The sequence below is a fragment of the Nicotiana tabacum genome, chromosome 3, assembly GCF_000715075.1.
Source record: "Nicotiana tabacum cultivar K326 chromosome 3, ASM71507v2, whole genome shotgun sequence".
NCBI classification, from domain to species: Eukaryota; Viridiplantae; Streptophyta; class Magnoliopsida; order Solanales; family Solanaceae; genus Nicotiana; species Nicotiana tabacum.
Genome location: NC_134082.1, coordinates 202044488 through 202063449, shown reverse-complemented (window position 1 = coordinate 202063449; position 18962 = coordinate 202044488). Strand labels below are relative to the sequence as shown.

The window sequence follows — 18962 nt, the reverse complement described above, 5'->3', positions numbered from 1 at the left end:
TTAACTCCTCATAATTATTGGAGTTCGCCTCGAAAGCTCTAAAGCTTCGCTTGCTAACCTAATTAACATCGTAATCAAGAATCCACTCTGGTTACAAATGTAAACAATTAACCCTTATATATATATATATATATATCAATCGATAATTAACAGAGAAATATTATTAACTTCCGATTTCTCCACGTACTCATTGATTCAGATTCATCAGTGTCAAAAACCCAAAAATACGAAGACAAGAAGTTGAACCAAAAAATATTGTTCACGGTTTGTAGTTTTTTCCCTTTTTTTTTTGTTGGTAAATGTAGTTACATATTAGTTGCTGTAACTTACTCTCCATCATTTCCGTCCCATATCATCTCTTACTCCTACTTTCTACCTCATTCCAGCTCAAAAACTATTGGAAAAAAAGAAAGATGGAAAAAAGAAAAGAATTAAATGACTCAAACTTGGTCAGGACCTTGGCGAGTAGGCATGGTGGGCTTGGCTAAACACGTAGGATTGTAATCTCCAGGCATAATCACAACAAATTTTGGTTCCATTTCTGGACTTAATACCTGTACTGACTTCGTCGATGACTTCTCTTGAGGACCGTCGTCGGAATCGTTAACGTTGTTGGAAGATGACGATGATTCTTCCGTCGACGACGACGAACGTTTCTTGTAAGAACAAGCTAAAATTAACAATGCTAACGCTATTAATCCCATCATAACTGCTAACCCACCAAAAAGGTACGGAACTGGAGAATTCCATCTGTGAAAACTCGAGTCTCCTGCTGTGGAAGTTGTATTATGTGATGGCTTCATTATCATTACCATAGTTGTCATTTTTTTTTTTCTTTTTTCTTTTTCTTTTTCCTCGGTCAGTTAATCTGAGAAATTGATTGTTCTGTTATGTTTGTATTTATAGAGCAAGAAAATAGAAAGGGATCGGAAAATAATGGTTTTAACAGTGCATGGATAAGATTGGACTAGAAAATGGTACTCCTATAATTGAATTACAGAAATATCACCGCAAGAAACCATTTGATACTCAAATAAAGGAAAAAGTTGTGGATTCTTTCTTGTTCTTTACTGTATTCCTTGCTGATCTATGCACTCAAATTTCGCCGGTGCATCACTTTTCAAGTCTTGTCATATTATTTTTTATTTCTTGAATTTCCATATTTATCCCTCAACATTATTCTTGTGTATACCGTTTAATTTTTTCTAAAGATGCCTAATATATGCTAATTACGAATTTTCTTAATCCTCTTATATATTGAGTTGATTGATGTAAATACTTTATTTAAAATTTAAAATTGTTAAAAAGAGATGACACTATTTTATTTTGTTTTAAGTTAGCTACACTTGTTTCCAATAATCTACCAGTCAACTGAAGTACTATAGATGACTTACTGTATTTTAATAAGTGTACGTATCTAAGAGTTGTCTTGTGTCATCCAATCCTTTATAACACACTAAAGGTCAAACGGAGAAACAAGTTATCATATGATTAATTATTTCGAGATTAGTTATTCATTTTTCAATGGGGATAAAAAATATTACAATCCCGAAATTAGTTATATCACGATTTTTATACAGCCAAACGTGGGATAAACTCATCTCAAATTTAATTTCGAGATTAATTATCCCTTATCCCTCATACTAAACGAGACAAGCTAACAATCATTCATCTAGTGTACGTCACTATACTCTAATAAGAAATAAGAATTTAAAGTAGAGAAAGCTTATTTTTCTTAAATAAGCTCTTCAATCTCTTTCCAAATTTTCCTTTTTCTATTTTAAAATGTAAAAAGCTACTTAAAGGTAATGTGGATTAGACTGTAATGACGTTCTAAAACTCTTTTAGGTAGCAAATCATTCATCTAGTGTCTCTAGCGTCTAATTAATATATGATATGGTCACCTAACTTTAAGCTAATTAATTTTGATATATCATTTCCATAGAAGACCTCCTCAGATGATCCAAACAACTGGCGGACAAAACATTGGGCAGATCAAGCTATCCCATAATCTTCTTCTTTTTTTTTTAAATAAAAAATTTAAAACTATTTAATACCTAAAACTCACTAACTCGACTAATTCAAATTCAAGCGGGGTAGGCCCACCAAAATGAACAAAGCGCTCTCTATTATCTATTCTCAGGACTCGAACTCGAGATCTCCATTTTATAATTTCTTCTGATTTATTTTCCAACTATATATTTCTTATGGGGATGAATTATGAAAGGGTCTATGTGTAATTTGCTGGTATGAAAATTAGCACGACTAAGAATGTGTGAATATTTGAAATTGAGTGCGGGTTTCTTCTGAAATGGGCCTAGGGGCCCGCTAAACGTGTGCTTTCGGGTTAAGAATCCAATTCAGTTCATGAATTTTTAGGCTGATAAATCATTTATTTATGAAAGAAGGAAAAGAACTCTTTAACAGAAAAGTTAAGGATAAATCCAAGTTCCAGAAGGAATAAGATGACTTTCTTTTAATCTAAATAAATCATGAATTAAAAAGAAGAAAATAGTTATTAATAGCTAAGTAATCCTTAATCTCACGTAATCCGGGGTTCATTAAGTAATCATTTTCCACCATGTTGTATATTACCATAAGAATCGTTCTCCTAGAATATAATGAAAACAGTCTAATTGGCTTATGTCCAAAGATAATCCCTCTTGAATATTTTTTTTCATGTTTCTCTCAGACTAAGGACTAACTTAAAGACATCAATATACTGTATTAATCAATGTCTTTAAGTTATTGACTTGTAAAGCTGCTCATTTAACTTTATTTATTTTAAGTTTTAATATGCTCCCTTATGTAATATAACTTTTTTTACGGGTGTTAATAAGAGTTGAATTAAGGACTTTATATATTATAGTATCATATTAAATTGTGAAAACCATATTATTCAAAAGCTTAGTTAAAGTTCAAGTACTTTAATACGTGATTGATCAGGAGCTCTTGCTTTATTAGAACAAATGAGAGCACATAGCATCTTATGCATAACATAGCGAACCAACTCTAAACATTCGCCGAATTATTTAATAATGAGTACTGAGTGCTGTCCCGAATGCCAAAAATAATCCTGTTCATCTTTCAATGGCACCACAATAAGTTAGATGCATCACCCGCTATACTTTTATTTTCCCCAGGTGGGCCAGCAGTCCACCATATTGAACATGTGATTAACATTGGGGAATTTTCTTGTTTACTTATGGATTTATAAAACAATTCCATAATCTACAACTTTTAAAATAATAATATATCTAGATTAAACCAAGAAAGTTACCATATATAATTGATATTATGGTTAAATAAATGTCAATAGTATATCGTAACACTTTATTCTATATTTGACTATTTAAGTTAAATACAAATATAATATAGTATCTATATTTGACTATTTTAGTTAAATACAAATATATATATATATACGGAATTTGAATTAAAATATAATTTTGAATTTATAGATAAAGTTCTAAAATTTGAATTTAAATTAAAAATAAAATTTATCTTTTTTATCATGTTATCATACTTAATTCGGTTAATGATCATATGTAATCATGTTAGGAACTTTTGTTATTTTTTCTAAGTATTTAAATACTACTTCGCTTTAGCAAAAAAAATACTCCATATAACTATAAAACTCTTTCACATTTAAAATCATATAAGTATAGTTCTTTGAAATACTGTAGCTAGATTTGAATAAAATAAAATTCTTTTAAAATAAATGTAATATATAAGGTACACGTCTATGTTTATCTAAATAACAAAAAAGAGTTTACAAAACCAATAAAAGTTTACTTACATATATAATAAAGTAAACATACATGCTGGAGAAAGAAACATCATAAGATCAGTCAATATTAAAATAAAAAATTGTTTCTTTTTTCTTCTTGAAGAATATTTGTTTGAAGAGTCAATTTGCATAAATGGACATCAAACAAATAACAAAACTTTGGTTATACATATTGCTATCATTAATTTCAATTTAATACATTTAAAGAATTGAAGGGTATAAGCTGAAACCCCTTCATTTAGCTGTAGTCAAGCTAATATTGCAAGGGTATAATATTTTTTCGTTGAAGAATATTAGTTTTGAATCATTATATTATATGAAAGGTTTTTTTTTCAAACTCAACAAGAGATAAATTGGTTTCTAATTGATAGTTTCTATAGCGACTTTTAAATGTAACAAAGAGTATATATAAAGAAAAAATTGGTATGACATGAAATATTTTTTTTAAAATGTAAACAAATTATTTCGAAAAATCTCTTTACTTTTTTTAATTCAAAAATAATAAAAAGATAAGATATTTTTGAACATTAGTAGAGAGTTTTAAAATTATTATAATAGAAGTTATATCATGGTAAACTCAAAAAATCGAAATCTATGGAATATTACAATTATCCAGCCATATTTATTGTTTACTTTTTATAGCTAATATAAATAGATGATATACTGACAACACACGATTATACACATACTATATATGGATTATATATAAATTACACATCATTTAATTTTTTAATTTAAGTGGTCGGGTGGGCACCTATTTAGGCTGATTAGATAAAGCCAAAAGAAAAATATGAAATAATTTCAACCAAAGACTAAAAATATAATTTAAGTTCATATGTAGACAATTTTTATTAAAACTCATCATTTTATATTGGAATAAATTAATTTTTTGTAACAACACAAATAATGACATAAAAAATAAGATAAAAGAAAATAAATATTGAAAAAAATGTTAGAAAGATCTAAAAACGAGAAATAAAAGATGACAACAAATTTCTTCTTATGTTTCATCTTTGTTGAGTATAAAAATTCGAAAGTTAATCTCATCGATTTCAAATATTTGTTTTGCAACTCAAATATATAGATTATAAGATAAGGATATTTTTGAATATTTTTTTAATTTATATTATGTGTCATTTTTAAAAAATCAGTATTACTAACAAACTAATATGATATTCGAATTTGAATTGAAATAGTGCAAAAATAAAATTATCACTACGAGAATTGAGAAAATATTAATCTTTTTTCATGTAGTGTTTCTTAATTAATATTTGACGATTATCTATAGATTATTTAGAAGGTTTAAATATTAAGGTTATTTACATGTAATTCAAATAACTCAGATATTTAATATGGTTAATGTCAAATATCAAAATGGAGTAAAACAAATTTACTAGCTAAAGAATTTTTTATATTTTTAGATAGCCAACTAAAATGAGTTTTGAATTAAGAATAATATTTTCAATTACATTATTATAAAAATAATTATTATTGAAAAATAATGTTTTAGAAACTGAAATTTTAAGAAAGAAATATTTTTTAAGAGATATCAACACACCAAATAAGAGTTCAAGTAGTACTAAAAGAGTTAAGTCTTATCCAAAGAGTTATATATTGTCTCAACATTCGATTGTTTTATCATAAATATGAGTTATTATTTTGCTTCCTGACTATTTTTAGGATCCAATGACACCAACAAGAATGGTATAAAAAAAATAAAAGAAATTATTAATTTTTTTCATGTAGTTAATATCCAATGATTATCTACAACATAAACATGATCAATGTATAAAATATTAACCTAAAATACCGCAGGGTTCCTATTAAAAAGGGATCTGATTGTGAAACGTATCCATTATTATTCCCTTAAAATTCTCAATTTTGTTAATTATAGATTATTACTATAAATGCTCCATAAAAACTCACTCCATCCTCCATTGTAATAGGTTCTCCATCTTGGGATTTTTTTATTTCATATTTCATTCTCTACTTTGTATACTTATAGCAGGAAACTAGGAATATCTTCCTACCATCAATTCATCACCATCTTCGCAGCATCATTTTAGTTAGAGAAAATCAATCTTCAAAAAATATGGTGAGTTATTAGGTTTGACAAATATACATTATGTAGTATATAATATACAATATGTTAGGGGTATATATAGGTTGGGTTGGTTCGGATTTTACAATTACCAAACCAACCAATTGTGTCGGGTTATTAAATCTAAAGACCAAACCAAACCAATAAAACTCGGGTTTTTCAATCTCGGTTTTCTCGGGTTATTTGGGTTTTTCGGGGTTTTTTCCCAGTAAAATCTTCGTAGAACAAAACATATAACGTATGCTCAAAAAATTTCTTTAATTCTAGTAATATACAACTATATAAAATATTTTGTAAGAAAATAATACAAAATATGAGACTTGTCATGACATTATCCTAAAATATTCAACAATAAAATTATGTAATATAAATATTACTAATTAAAAAAGCCATAATAAAAATAGAAAGAATTACAAGAAAATACATTTGACTTCACACCATAACAAAAAATTGCCATATTTTTAAGTTTTACCCGACCTAGCTCATATTGTATATATTTTGAAAGCACTAGCAAATTCAAAATCTATTTTCTTATAACCATTGCTTCTAAAAGCTATGGAGTTAAATCTATGTTCTCACAACCATTGCTTTCACTCTCTTTTCTTCTCACATCTTCTACATATGCTCCAAAGGGTCGTCCGCTATTACTGCTTCTTCCATGTGTCACCTGGTTGCAATGTAAGAAAATTGAAGATTCAACAATCCACCATTGAAGGTCATTCAAAGCCTTGCTTTCAAAAATATGATTATTTGAGTTTGTTAGTTGTTTGGATTGGGTATTGTTTCAATTGATTGAAAATATCAAAATGAGTTCAAAATTTAAATTTGAAGTGATTTGGAGTAGATTTGAGCAAGATTTGAGTTAAATTTCAGAAAAAACGCAAGGAAAAAGACGAAGTTAGTTTTATGTATAATCTTGTATAATAGTGTATATGAGTGTATAAACATATCTTATACACTATTATACCTTTTTATACACCTTTATACAAGCGTCTGTAGACGAACTTCTTCCACGATTTTCAGTTGCAATTATTGTTCAAAATAAGTCCAAATCTCTATTAAATGACTTCAAATTTTATATACAACTCCTTATACTATTTCTAACAATTCTAGATAATACCCACTCCAAATTTCTCACAAAATCAAATTTGAAATCTAAACCCACATATTCAAGCTTATTAAAAATCTAATTTTCACCATCCAAATGGATTTGGTTTGTGGAACTAATATTTGAGTTACAGTTACTGATTCGAAAATTAACTTAAAAGCTTGAGCAATCTTTTTTAAAAATTAAATAGTAATTTTGAGAACATATTAGAGTTGGATGTTGAATCTTAGCCTAATATTTTTGGGCTAGTTGGTTGTAAATTGAAATATGAGCTATAAAATTGAAAAGTATGGATCTCAGTTGTTCTTATGTGAAATTTTCCCATAAAAATATACATAATCTAAAAGTACTAAGTCATGCTAAAATAAATAGATTAATAAGGGAATATTAATTACATAACTAAACGCTAAAGAAAAATGAAAATAGGTTATGCAATTTTATCTAAATTATTGCAAAACAAAAAAATAGATATTCAATACATTCTCGTTCGCAATATTGAATTGAATGTCTTTTGTTAGCATTAGTATTGATTTGATTTTGGTTTGGACTTTTGTTAGCATTATTTAATTTACTAATATTAATGGCTATAAAACTTATTGGAATATTCAAAAGTTCTAAGTCCAACCTTGAAATAATATCTTAAAAGATAAAATTATGAATTTTTTTAAGAAATATTTATAAATTACATCACAATAAGTATATTTATATATTAAATATATCTAAAAAATTTATATATGTAATGTCGGGTTGGTTTGGTTTCGGTTTGACTTTCTTTAGTTAAAACCAAACCAAACCAATTATGGTCGGGTTTTTTTTCCAACACCAAACCAAATCAAACCAAACCATAGCCGGGTTTTTTTTCTCGGTTTGACTCGGATTATCGGGTTGGTGCGGTTTGTCGGTTTCCTTTGTACACCCCTACAATATGTAATACATATATATCATATATTATATGTAATTTACAATATACAAATATTAATTAACACCTTAAAATCCAATAGTGAACAGTTTATTACAGTCTTCCTTTAATTAATATTCAAAACTCCATGACAATATCTATTTTTCAATCACAAGAGTATAAAATGGCTAGCGCGCTATTACTATATATTGTTACTATATGATATATAGTAATTGTTGTAGGGATAAGTCAAATTGGGTGATTAAGAAATATACTACTATAAAGGAGTATGAAGAGAGGTATAAAGGAGTATGAAGAAGGGTATCAACATTTTGTAGGAGGGTGGAGGGAGGACGGGGGTGACATATTATTTTCTACGCATTCGAGGAAGATTTATATATGTAAAGGGAGGGGGGCGGGGGCGGGGGCGGGGGCGGGGGATAGGGATATTGGGATGTACTCGAACTTTTTAATGGAGAAATTAGTAAAAAAATTAATACGGATAGATATGTTTTAGGTGAGAGAATCTCATGAGATATATATTAGGATACATTTTAGGTGAGAATCTCAAAAGATATATTTGGGATATGAAAAATTGTAGATTTTAAAATAAATTATATTTAATATAATTTTCTAAAAGATGTTGTAACTTATTTAAATAAGTTGTATTATATGTAAATTCCTCATTATGGAAGGAGAATTAATCGCCGATCAGCCATACGGCGGTGAATTCATTCTCGGGCCTTGTACACAGCGCCTGTCACACTATGGGAGCTGGCCATGACTAAAGTCGTTACTTTAACCGCAAGGAGGGGGATGCCGAAGGAAGGTGGTGCGGCTGGATCACCTCCTTTTTAGGGAGAGCTAATGCTTGTTGGGTATTTTGGTTTGACACTGCTTCACACCCCAAAAAAAGAAGGGAGCTGTGTCTGAACATTTGGATTCAAGTCTTGAGAATACAAATATTTTTGGCAAAAGCTTTCCAATTTAGTGGGTTTTACACGGTGGAAATTGAAATTAGTTGTTTTTCGGGCATTGAACACCTAAAGGCCAAAGCATATATAGAAATTTCACTAATAACATACTTTGTCTAGATTTTTTATTGTAATTGAAAAAACTCTTTTTCTAAAGTTCGTTTACTTTATTTATTCGTACACACTAGTATGTACTATAATCAGCGTCACTAATTATGGACCGTGGAAGTTGTTTTAATTTTTAAACACGGCTGATTGAATTTTCAACACCGTTTATATTCTTTCCTTTATGATTTACTATATAACACAAATTTTAATGTGATTGTGTTTCGAATTACATAATTCACGACCAGAAATCTACCTTTCCTGCCTAAATAACAATTATTCACTGAAATTTAAGCAAAGATACTAAAGGCAGACTCGGTTTCCAACTGCTCATGATAGAATACATTTTTGTGCATAAATAATGGGTATTATTTTAATCCAAAGGGATATTACAAAGTCAAAATAGATGGTTTAGTGAAATGGACTAACATTCTCTCAGCCCCCAGCTTTGAGAGTAAATCATTATCTGCTTCCCGTAATTAGGATTTTCGATCAGAAATCTTAGTCAAAGCTATCATCTGGTCCGCAACATTGGTTTCTCTCATCATGCTTTTGTTAATAAAGATAAGAGACATAAGTAACGAGAAAATGTATAAATATCCCGTTAAACTTGTTTCGAAAAATTATTTACACACCTTAATTTTACGGGTGTCCTAACACCTCACTATTCTTACCTAAACTAAATTTAATACCTCCTTCAAAATACCGAACCAGTCTTGTGGTGGACTGTGTTAACACGCGTCATGTATCATATACTGCACTATTTCGTTTTTTTTATTTTATTTTTACTTTTTCTTTCCTTTTTTCACTCTTTTTTTCATTTCATTTTCTCCACCTTCCTTCATTATTATTTTCGCAGCCCGCCACCATGAAAGACAGTCATAGCCATAACCTCCCTTTAACCTATAACTCTATTTCTGAAAAATCAGAACCACCTCCCCGACCACTTCACTTTAACACCTTTAATTTGACCATTTTTCCTTCACATTAATCTCACCAAAGGAAACCCACACACCCAGATCGAAGAGAAAAGGATAGAAAATTCCTTGTACAAAAAATGGTATTGGCGAACATCAAGCTCTCCAATCAAGTATTAAAATTATTCTAACCTAAATCCATGATTCAATTGCTTAAGAGAACTTATGTTTCTATCAAATCGAGGAGATTAATGGAACAAAATATGAGCAATAAAATAGAATTTGTAAGGGTAGGTGAATATGACGGAGGAAATAGAGGAGTGTGAATAGAGATTCAACAAGAAAAAAAAAAAAAGAAGCAAAAAATTAAACATGACTTAGTTTCAAAAAATAGGGAGGAAGAGGGTGACCGTGGTTCTGTTAAAATGAAGAAAGAGAAAAAGAAACGAAAAATGAAAAAGAAAAGAGAAAAAATAGTATTAAGTTTAATTAGTTAGATACAATAGGAAAGTGATACTTGGACAATTAAATTAGTTTTAAGCTGTTTTTTTCGCCTCACGTGCATCTACGAAATGAACCTACACTTTTCATGTCAGGTCATCACTCAAGATAAGAATAGTAAGGTGTTAGGACACACGTAAAGTTTAGGTGTGTAAATAATTTTTCATGACAAGTTTAATGGGTACTTTATGCATTTCCATAAGTAATAGCAAATTTATCTGTATATTGGTGTTTACATCAAATCAATCAATTAATTTAACCTAAACAGTTAAATTTAAGGGAGAATATTTATTATTTAATCATGATTAAGTGAAAAGAACTTTCGTGTGTGGTCAAACAGTCAGTACGAATTAATCCAAATAGCTAGTCATCCAACTACTTAAATAAAACATACGTGGCGGATATATAATATGTATAATCATGTATGATGTGTATAGTCGTACTTAAGCAATGTATTACCTATACATATATCGGATTAAAAATTAAACAGTCAATCACAATGGCTATTTATGTAAAGTTCCCTTCCCAAATTAGCTGTTTACCAGGGCGGAGCTGTACAGTATAGGCAACTAGAATGGGCTTCTGGTTCTATTGCATATGGGCTTCTAAAGCCCATATATAGCCCAATCGTCTTATGGACTCAAGCCCTATCTAATTAACTCCTCAACGCCCCAGCCCCCAGAGCCTGAATCCAGAGTCCCTCTCGCGCCAACAATAGAGTGATGCAACTGAAATTGTTGTTATATTATCTCCTAATTTTGCAATTACCATAATTATTGGAATTAAGCGACTTAATACCAGATAAGTTCTATTTCATTCGGTCATTTGCTGGACGTAATGACTTAAAAGGAGAACAAATTTAAATTGGTTCCTTTCTGTGCCCATTAGGTTACTGTAGATAAGTCATCGTAAAGAAGAAAGGAAACAATTTAAGCGTTTTAGAGAAAGTTCTTCCTCAGCAGGTATGTCACATGCTGAGAATTATCTGTTCAAAGTTCTTGTTTTATGGCTTATATAATGTCTTACACCTTATAGAAGTTTTATTTACAGAAACAGTACTGAACATTGTAGTACTTGATGATTCCTCATAATTTTTGAGTTAATAATTACCAATTCTGTTATATAAGCAAAATAAAGAAATGATTCAGCTTTGCAAAAGAATTCCACAAAACAAGTATTCAATTGTGCAAGTAACAGGATTGACTGGTTAGAGAAGCTTTACAACTTCCCATTTAATAAAGAAAAACACTTTCACTTTATGCACAACAGGAAATTTTATTTTAATCGGTCTTTTCTATAATGGCTTTTCCATTTCAGGATAATTTGAAATATGGAGTGATTCCTTTTTTAGTGTATCTTTCTTTGATAATGGCCTATATTTTTGGAGAATTAAGCTCAGTCGTTACTGCGGATGAAGTGGGCATCCGAGGCTGCAAATTCTGAATATGACATTTTGCATACTGAGCACCAGCCTCTTATAGTAGCTTGATTGTTGATTATAATTGAGGATAAACTATCTCTTCTTTCCCTTCAAATAATAGCTGAGAGTCTTGACAGCAACATTAAACTGAAGCTGCTATTTTTTAAAGATGATTGTAGGACTATTAAATGTGATTCTTATCTTTGTATTTTTGTGTAGCATACCTTTTTAGTTCCTTCATGCAATACATTTTAAACCAAGGGACTCTTATCTTTAAGTTGGACGCCTTGGCTACATACACAAATATACATTTATATCTTTGGTTAATTCCACTATTAGATAAAGTTGATGATATGGCATGAAAGAATCTTTGTTGTGGCTGTCAACTAAGTCAGAAGAAGTAACGATGCTTGGCAAATGACATTGCAGAAATAGATACATAAAGTCCCAAGGATCGGAAAGGGCCTCAATCCACCAAAAACTGAGGCATGCTTCCCCACAGTTAAATAAAAAAGCCAGGTATTAAAAGAGGCTATCAGTTTTGTTCCTTCGCTTGGTGTTGGTTCCTGCTTTCTGCCAATTGCTCCATAAACTTTTTCTCTTATAGTCACATCAGGAAAAGGTAAAAGGATTGGCCAACTTTGCCTTGGCCTATTGTGAGGAATTCTTTGGTTTATATAATATGAAAAACAACGACCAGTATAGTTATCTTTAGTTAGTATTAATTTGCTTGTCATCAAATTATCTTGGATTTTCAATAAAGCTTTCAATCTTGGCCAGTGAACTTGCATGAAATTAGTTGTTCGCCATCAAGATTTAAGATTAATATATCTGGTTTTTGTATGGAATAATCACTGAAGGATGTTTTGTTGCTTTAATGATTTTATAAACGTTGGAATAACAAGAATTTCTCCATTACGTATTGCTTGGCATTTATGACCTGTCTAAAAAGTGCTGAGTTTCAGCAAATGGCAGAGCAGAAATAGGTACCTAAAGTGCCATGATCAAATGGGACCTCAAACTTGAAAGGCTTAGCCATGCTCTGGTGATTTCTGTGGAATTTACCAGGTCCACAACTTCAATGTTCTTGCTGAGATAGAATCTCTACTCTTTTCACTTTTTCTTAGGACTCTTCATCCACAAAAGCTAAAAAGCGCTGTGTTGTGTTTTAAACCATATGCTTTAAAATATTGGTTTGGATTAGCTTTAGGGTGCAAACTTTGGCAGGTGACTAATACAATCTAAATGAGTGTTTTTTGTTGAAATCTTGCCTACACCTAGGTGTGTGCTTCATTGGTTCCCATATTATGAGAAACAACAACCAGAAAAATTATCTTTAGTCAATATGGTTTGCATGTGCCCCCTAGCGGTTAAGTAGTTGGAGTAACAACCTGGGGTACTAAGGTTCAAAACCCAATGGAGGTGACTGTATGAGAATTTCGCATTTGCCTAAATTTCAGTGGACAAAATTATTCGATACTTGTATTGGTTGGAGGTAGCAAGTATCTGGTACTTAATCTAGGCGCATAGTCTAGACATGGCCATGTGTGTGTGTAAGACTTAATCTCGACTAGCGAACTTGCACGAAATTAGTTGTTCACAAACAAGAATAAAATTGTTGTATCTGGACTTTGTTGCGTAATCTTTCAGCAATGAAGATATTTTTTACATTGAAATGGAAAATCTCTGATAATTGTTTGTTTTAAAATAATTTTATAAGCTAGGAATCACAAGAGTTGCTCCATGGTGGATTGCTTGGAATTTATGATATGTGGAAAGAGTGCTGAGACTCAGCGAATGGCAGAGCAGAAATAGATAGCTAAAGTACCCATGGAATTTGAGGGACCTCAAACTTGAAAGGCTTAGTCATGTTCTGGTTACTTTCATGGAGCATACCAGGTCCATGACAACTTAAATGTTGTTGCTGAGATGGAATCTACTCTTTTCACTTTTTCTTAGGACTCTTGATCCACAAAAATAAAAAGTGCTACATTTTCATTTAAACGATATGCTTTAAAATGTTGCTTAGGATTATCCTCCGGGTGCAAAACTTTGACCGTCAACTGATACAATTCAAATTGAGACGTCTGATTGAAGTTTTGCCTAAGCCTAATGTGTGGGTTTCTTTGTTTCACATTGATGATGTCCATCTCATTGAAGAAGTATTAGGCATGTGCCTAATAAGAGTTTTCTTTGGTTTGGTAGCCAACCTTGTTGACTTGGTTTGGTTGGTAGCCAACCTTGTTGAATTTCTTTGGTTTGGTAGCCAACTTTATTGAATTGTGAAAAATGTGTGTAAATTGTCAAATATTGTAGGCTTTAGAGGGTGAAACTTTGGCTATAAAAGGAGAGCTTCAACTCTCATTTCTTCACACCAACAAAGAGAGAAAGAAAGAGTGAGGTTTCACAGACAAGGTATAAGAAAATAGTCTGTGAGGAAAATAGAGAGTGAGCGATATTGTAGTGAGGTGGGAATATCAAAAGAGGGTTATTTCTTTTGAGTGTTGTAGTGGTCTTTGGAGTATTTACCTCCGACCTACAAAGTGTAAAATTCCTTACTATAGTGATATCAGTTGCTCCTCTCGGGGTCGTGGTTTTTTTTCCCTTATTCAGAAGGGTTTTCCACGTAAAAATCTTGGTGTCATTGTTACTCTTTTATTCTTGTTAATTACCGTATCTCGGTGCTACATTATTATTCCGCTTTATTACCGTGAATATTATTTTGGTAAGGGGTTTATTCCCAACAACTGGTATCAGAGCACAGGTTCTGCTCGTTCACTGAAATACTATTCACTGTCGGTAGTACTATACTTGGTGAAAAATAAAAATGTCCGGAGTAAAGTACGAGGTAGCAAAATTCAATGGAGATAACGGTTTCTCAACATGGCAAAGAAGGATGAGAGATCTGCTCATCCAACAAGGATTACACAAGGTTCTAGATGTTGATTCCAAAAAGCCTGATACCATGAAAGCTGAGGATTGGGCTGACTTGGATGAAAGAGCTGCTAGTGCAATCAGGTTGCACTTATCAGATGATGTGGTAAATAACATCATTGATGAAGACACTGCACGTGGAATTTGGACAAGGTTGGAAAGCCTATACATGTCCAAAACGCTGACAAATAAATTGTACCTGAAGAAGCAGTTATACGCCCTACACATGAGTGAAGGTACGAATTTTTTGTCACATTTAAATGTGTTTAACGGACTAATCACACAGCTTGCCAACCTCGGAGTGAAAATCGAGGAAGAAGATAAAGCCATCTTGCTATTGAACTCGTTGCCATCTTCGTACGATAATTTGGCAACAACCATCCTGCACGGTAAGACTACTATTGAGTTGAAAGATGTCACATCGGCTCTTCTACTCAATGAGAAGATGAGAAAGAAGCTTGAAAATCAAGGACAGGCTCTCATCACAGAAGGTAGAGGCAGGAGTTATCAAAGGAGTTCGAACAACTATGGTAGATCCGGAGCTCGTGGGAAGTCAAAGAACCGATCCAAATCAAGAGTCAGAAATTGCTACAACTGTAATCAACCAGGTCACTTCAAAAGAGATTGCCCAAATCCAAGGAAGGGCAAAGGTGAAACCAGTGGCCAGAAGAATGACGACAACACAGCCGCCATGGTGCAAAATAATGATAATGTTGTCCTCTTTATAAATGAGGAAGAGGAATGCATGCACCTGTCAGGTCCAGAGTCGGAATGGGTGGTTGACACAGCGGCATCTCACCATGCCACACCGGTAAGAGATCTTTTTTGCAGATATGTAGCAGGTGATTTCGGCACAGTGAAAATGGGTAACACAAGTTACTCAAAGATTGCGGGGATTGGTGACATTTGTATCAAGACAAATGTCGGATGCACATTGGTTCTAAAGGATGTGCGGCATGTACCTGATTTGCGGATGAACTTGATCTCGGGAATTGCTTTAGACCGAGATGGATACGAGAGTTATTTTGCAAATCAAAAGTGGAGACTCACTAAGGGATCATTGGTGATTGCAAAGGGAGTTGCTCGTGGCACGTTGTACAGGACAAATGCAGAAATATGCCAAGGTGAATTGAACGCGGCACAAGATGAGATTTCTGTAGATTTATGGCACAAAAGAATGGGTCATATGAGCGAGAAGGGATTGCAGATTCTTGCCAAGAAATCACTCATATCTTATGCCAAAGGTACAACTGTAAAACCTTGTGACTACTGTTTATTTGGTAAGCAGCATAGAGTCTCATTTCAGACATCGTCTGAAAGAAAATTGAATATACTTGATTTAGTATATTCTGATGTCTGCGGCCCAATGGAAATTGAATCAATGGGCGGTAACAAATATTTTGTTACTTTTATTGATGATGCTTCACGAAAATTATGGGTTTATATTTTGAAAACCAAAGATCAGGTGTTTCAAGTTTTCCAGAAGTTTCATGCTCTAGTAGAAAGGGAGACGGGTCGAAAGCTAAAGCATCTCCGAAGTGACAATGGAGGTGAGTACACTTCAAGGGAATTTGAAGAGTATTGTTCAAGTCATGGGATCAGACATGAAAAGACAGTTCCTGGAACCCCACAGCACAATGGCGTAGCCGAGAGGATGAACCGCACCATTGTGGAGAAGGTGAGAAGCATGCTCAGAATGGCTAAACTGCCTAAGTCATTCTGGGGTGAAGCAGTTCAGACAGCCTGTTACCTGATCAATAGGAGTCCATCAGTTCCGTTGGCGTTTGAAATCCCAGAGAGAGTCTGGACCAACAAGGAGGTGTCCTACTCGCATCTGAAGGTGTTCGGTTGCAGAGCTTTTGCACATGTACCAAAAGAGCAGAGAACAAAGCTGGATGATAAATCTATTCCCTGCATATTTATCGGATATGGAGATGAAGAGTTCGGGTACAGACTGTGGGATCCTGTAAAGAAGAAGGTCATCAGAAGTAGAGATGTAGTCTTCCGAGAAAGTGAAGTTAGAACTGCTGCTGATATGTCAGAAAAGGCGAAGAATGGTATAATTCCTAACTTTGTTACTATTCCTTCTACTTCTAACAATCCCACAAGTGCATAAAGTACGACCGACGAGGTTACCGAGCAGGGGGAGCAACCTGGTGAGGTTATTGAGCAGGGGGAGCAACTTGATGAAGGTGTCGAGGAAGTGGAGCACCCCACTCAGGGAGAAGAACAACATCAACCTCTGAGGAGATCAGAGAGGCCAAGGGTAGAGTCACGCAGGTACCCTTCCACAGAGTATGTCCTCATCAGTGATGAGGGGGAGCCAGAAAGTCTTAAGGAGGTGTTGTCCCATCCAGAAAAGAACCAGTGGATGAAAGCTATGCAAGAAGAGATGGAATCTCTCCAGAAAAATGGCACATACAAGCTGGTTGAACTTCCAAAGGGTAAAAGACCACTCAAATGCAAATGGGTCTTTAAACTCAAGAAAGATGGAGATGGCAAGCTGGTCAGATACAAAGCTCGATTGGTGGTTAAAGGCTTCGAACAGAAGAAAGGTATTGATTTTGACGAAATTTTCTCCCCCGTTGTTAAAATGACTTCTATTCGAACAATTTTGAGCTTAGCAGCTAGCCTAGATCTTGAAGTGGAGCAGTTGGATGTGAAAACTGCATTTCTTCATGGAGATTTGGAAGAGGAGATTTATATGGAGCAACCAGAAGGATTTGAAGTAGCTGGAAAGAAACACATGGTGTGCAAATTGAATAAGAGTCTTTATGGATTGAAGCAGGCACCAAGGCAGTGGTACATGAAGTTTGATTCATTCATGAAAAGTCAAACATACCTAAAGACCTATTCTGATCCATGTGTATACTTCAAAAGATTTTCTGAGAATAACTTTATTATATTGTTGTTGTATGTGGATGACATGCTAATTGTAGGAAAAGACAAGGGGTTGATAGCAAAGTTGAAAGGAGATCTGTCCAAGTCATTTGATATGAAGGACTTGGGCCCAGCACAACAAATTCTAGGGATGAAGATAGTTCGAGAGAGAACAAGTAGAAAGTTGTGGCTATCTCAGGAGAAGTACATTGAACGTGTACTAGAACGCTTCAACATGAAGAATGCTAAGCCAGTCAGTACACCTCTTGCTGGTCATCTAAAGTTGAGTAAAAAGATGTGTCCTACAACAGTGGAAGAGAAAGGGAACATGGCTAAAGTTCCTTATTCTTCAGCAGTCGGAAGCTTGATGTATGCAATGGTATGTACTAGACCTGATATTGCTCACGCAGTTGGTGTTGTCAGCAGGTTTCTTGAAAATCCTGGAAAGGAACATTGGGAAGCAGTCAAGTGGATACTCAGGTACCTGAGAGGTACCACGGGAGATTGTTTGTGCTTTGGAGGATCTGATCCAATCTTGAAGGGCTATACAGATGCTGATATGGCAGGTGACATTGACAACAGAAAATCCAGTACTGGATATTTGTTTACATTTTCAGGGGAGCTATATCATGGCAGTCTAAGTTGCAAAAGTGCGTTGCACTTTCAACAACTGAAGCAGAGTACATTGCTGCTACAGAAACTGGCAAGGAGATGATATGGCTCAAGCGATTCCTTCAAGAGCTTGGATTGCATCAGAAGGAGTATGTCGTCTATTGTGACAGTCAAAGTGCAATAGACCTTAGCAAGAACTCTATGTACCATGCAAGGACCAAACACATTGATGTGAGATATCATTGGATTCGAGAAATGGTAGATGATGAATCTCTAAAAGTCTTGAAGATTTCTACAAATGAGAATCCCGCAGATATGCTGACCAAGGTGGTACCAAGGAACAAGTTCGAGCTATGCAAAGAACTTGTCGGCATGCATTCAAACTAGAAGACAGTGCTACCTCCTCTGGATGAATGAGACTGGAGGGGAGATTGATGATGTCCATCTCATTGAAGAAGTATTAGGCATGTGCCTAATAAGAGTTTTCTTTGGTTTGGTAGCCAACCTTGTTGACTTGGTTTGGTTGGTAGCCAACCTTGTTGAATTTCTTTGGTTTGGTAGCCAACTTTGTTGAATTGTGAAAAATGTGTGTAAATTGTCAAATATTGTAGGCTTTAGAGGGTGAAACTTTGGCTATAAAAGGAGAGCTTCAACTCTCATTTCTTCACACCAACAAAGAGAGAAAGAAAGAGTGAGGTTTCACAGACAAGGTATAAGAAAAT

General features: G+C 33.4%; 1 protein-coding gene and 1 long non-coding RNA gene across 2 annotated transcripts; one reads left to right on the top strand and one right to left on the bottom strand.

Annotated features, from left to right (window-relative positions):
- Positions 1–440: 440 nt before the first annotated feature.
- On the bottom strand, positions 441–815 carry LOC142178604 (protein GLUTAMINE DUMPER 6-like). The gene has a single exon (XM_075248462.1). It carries the CDS (start codon positions 813–815, stop codon positions 441–443), a length of 375 nt encoding a protein of 124 aa, XP_075104563.1.
- A 10294-nt stretch (positions 816–11109) lies between these two features.
- On the top strand, positions 11110–13915 carry LOC107829435 (uncharacterized). Its single transcript, XR_001657930.2, has 3 exons — positions 11110–11356; positions 12244–12333; positions 13539–13915. It is a non-coding gene; the product is annotated as an uncharacterized LOC107829435 (long non-coding RNA).
- The last annotated feature ends 5047 nt before the right edge of the window (positions 13916–18962 follow it).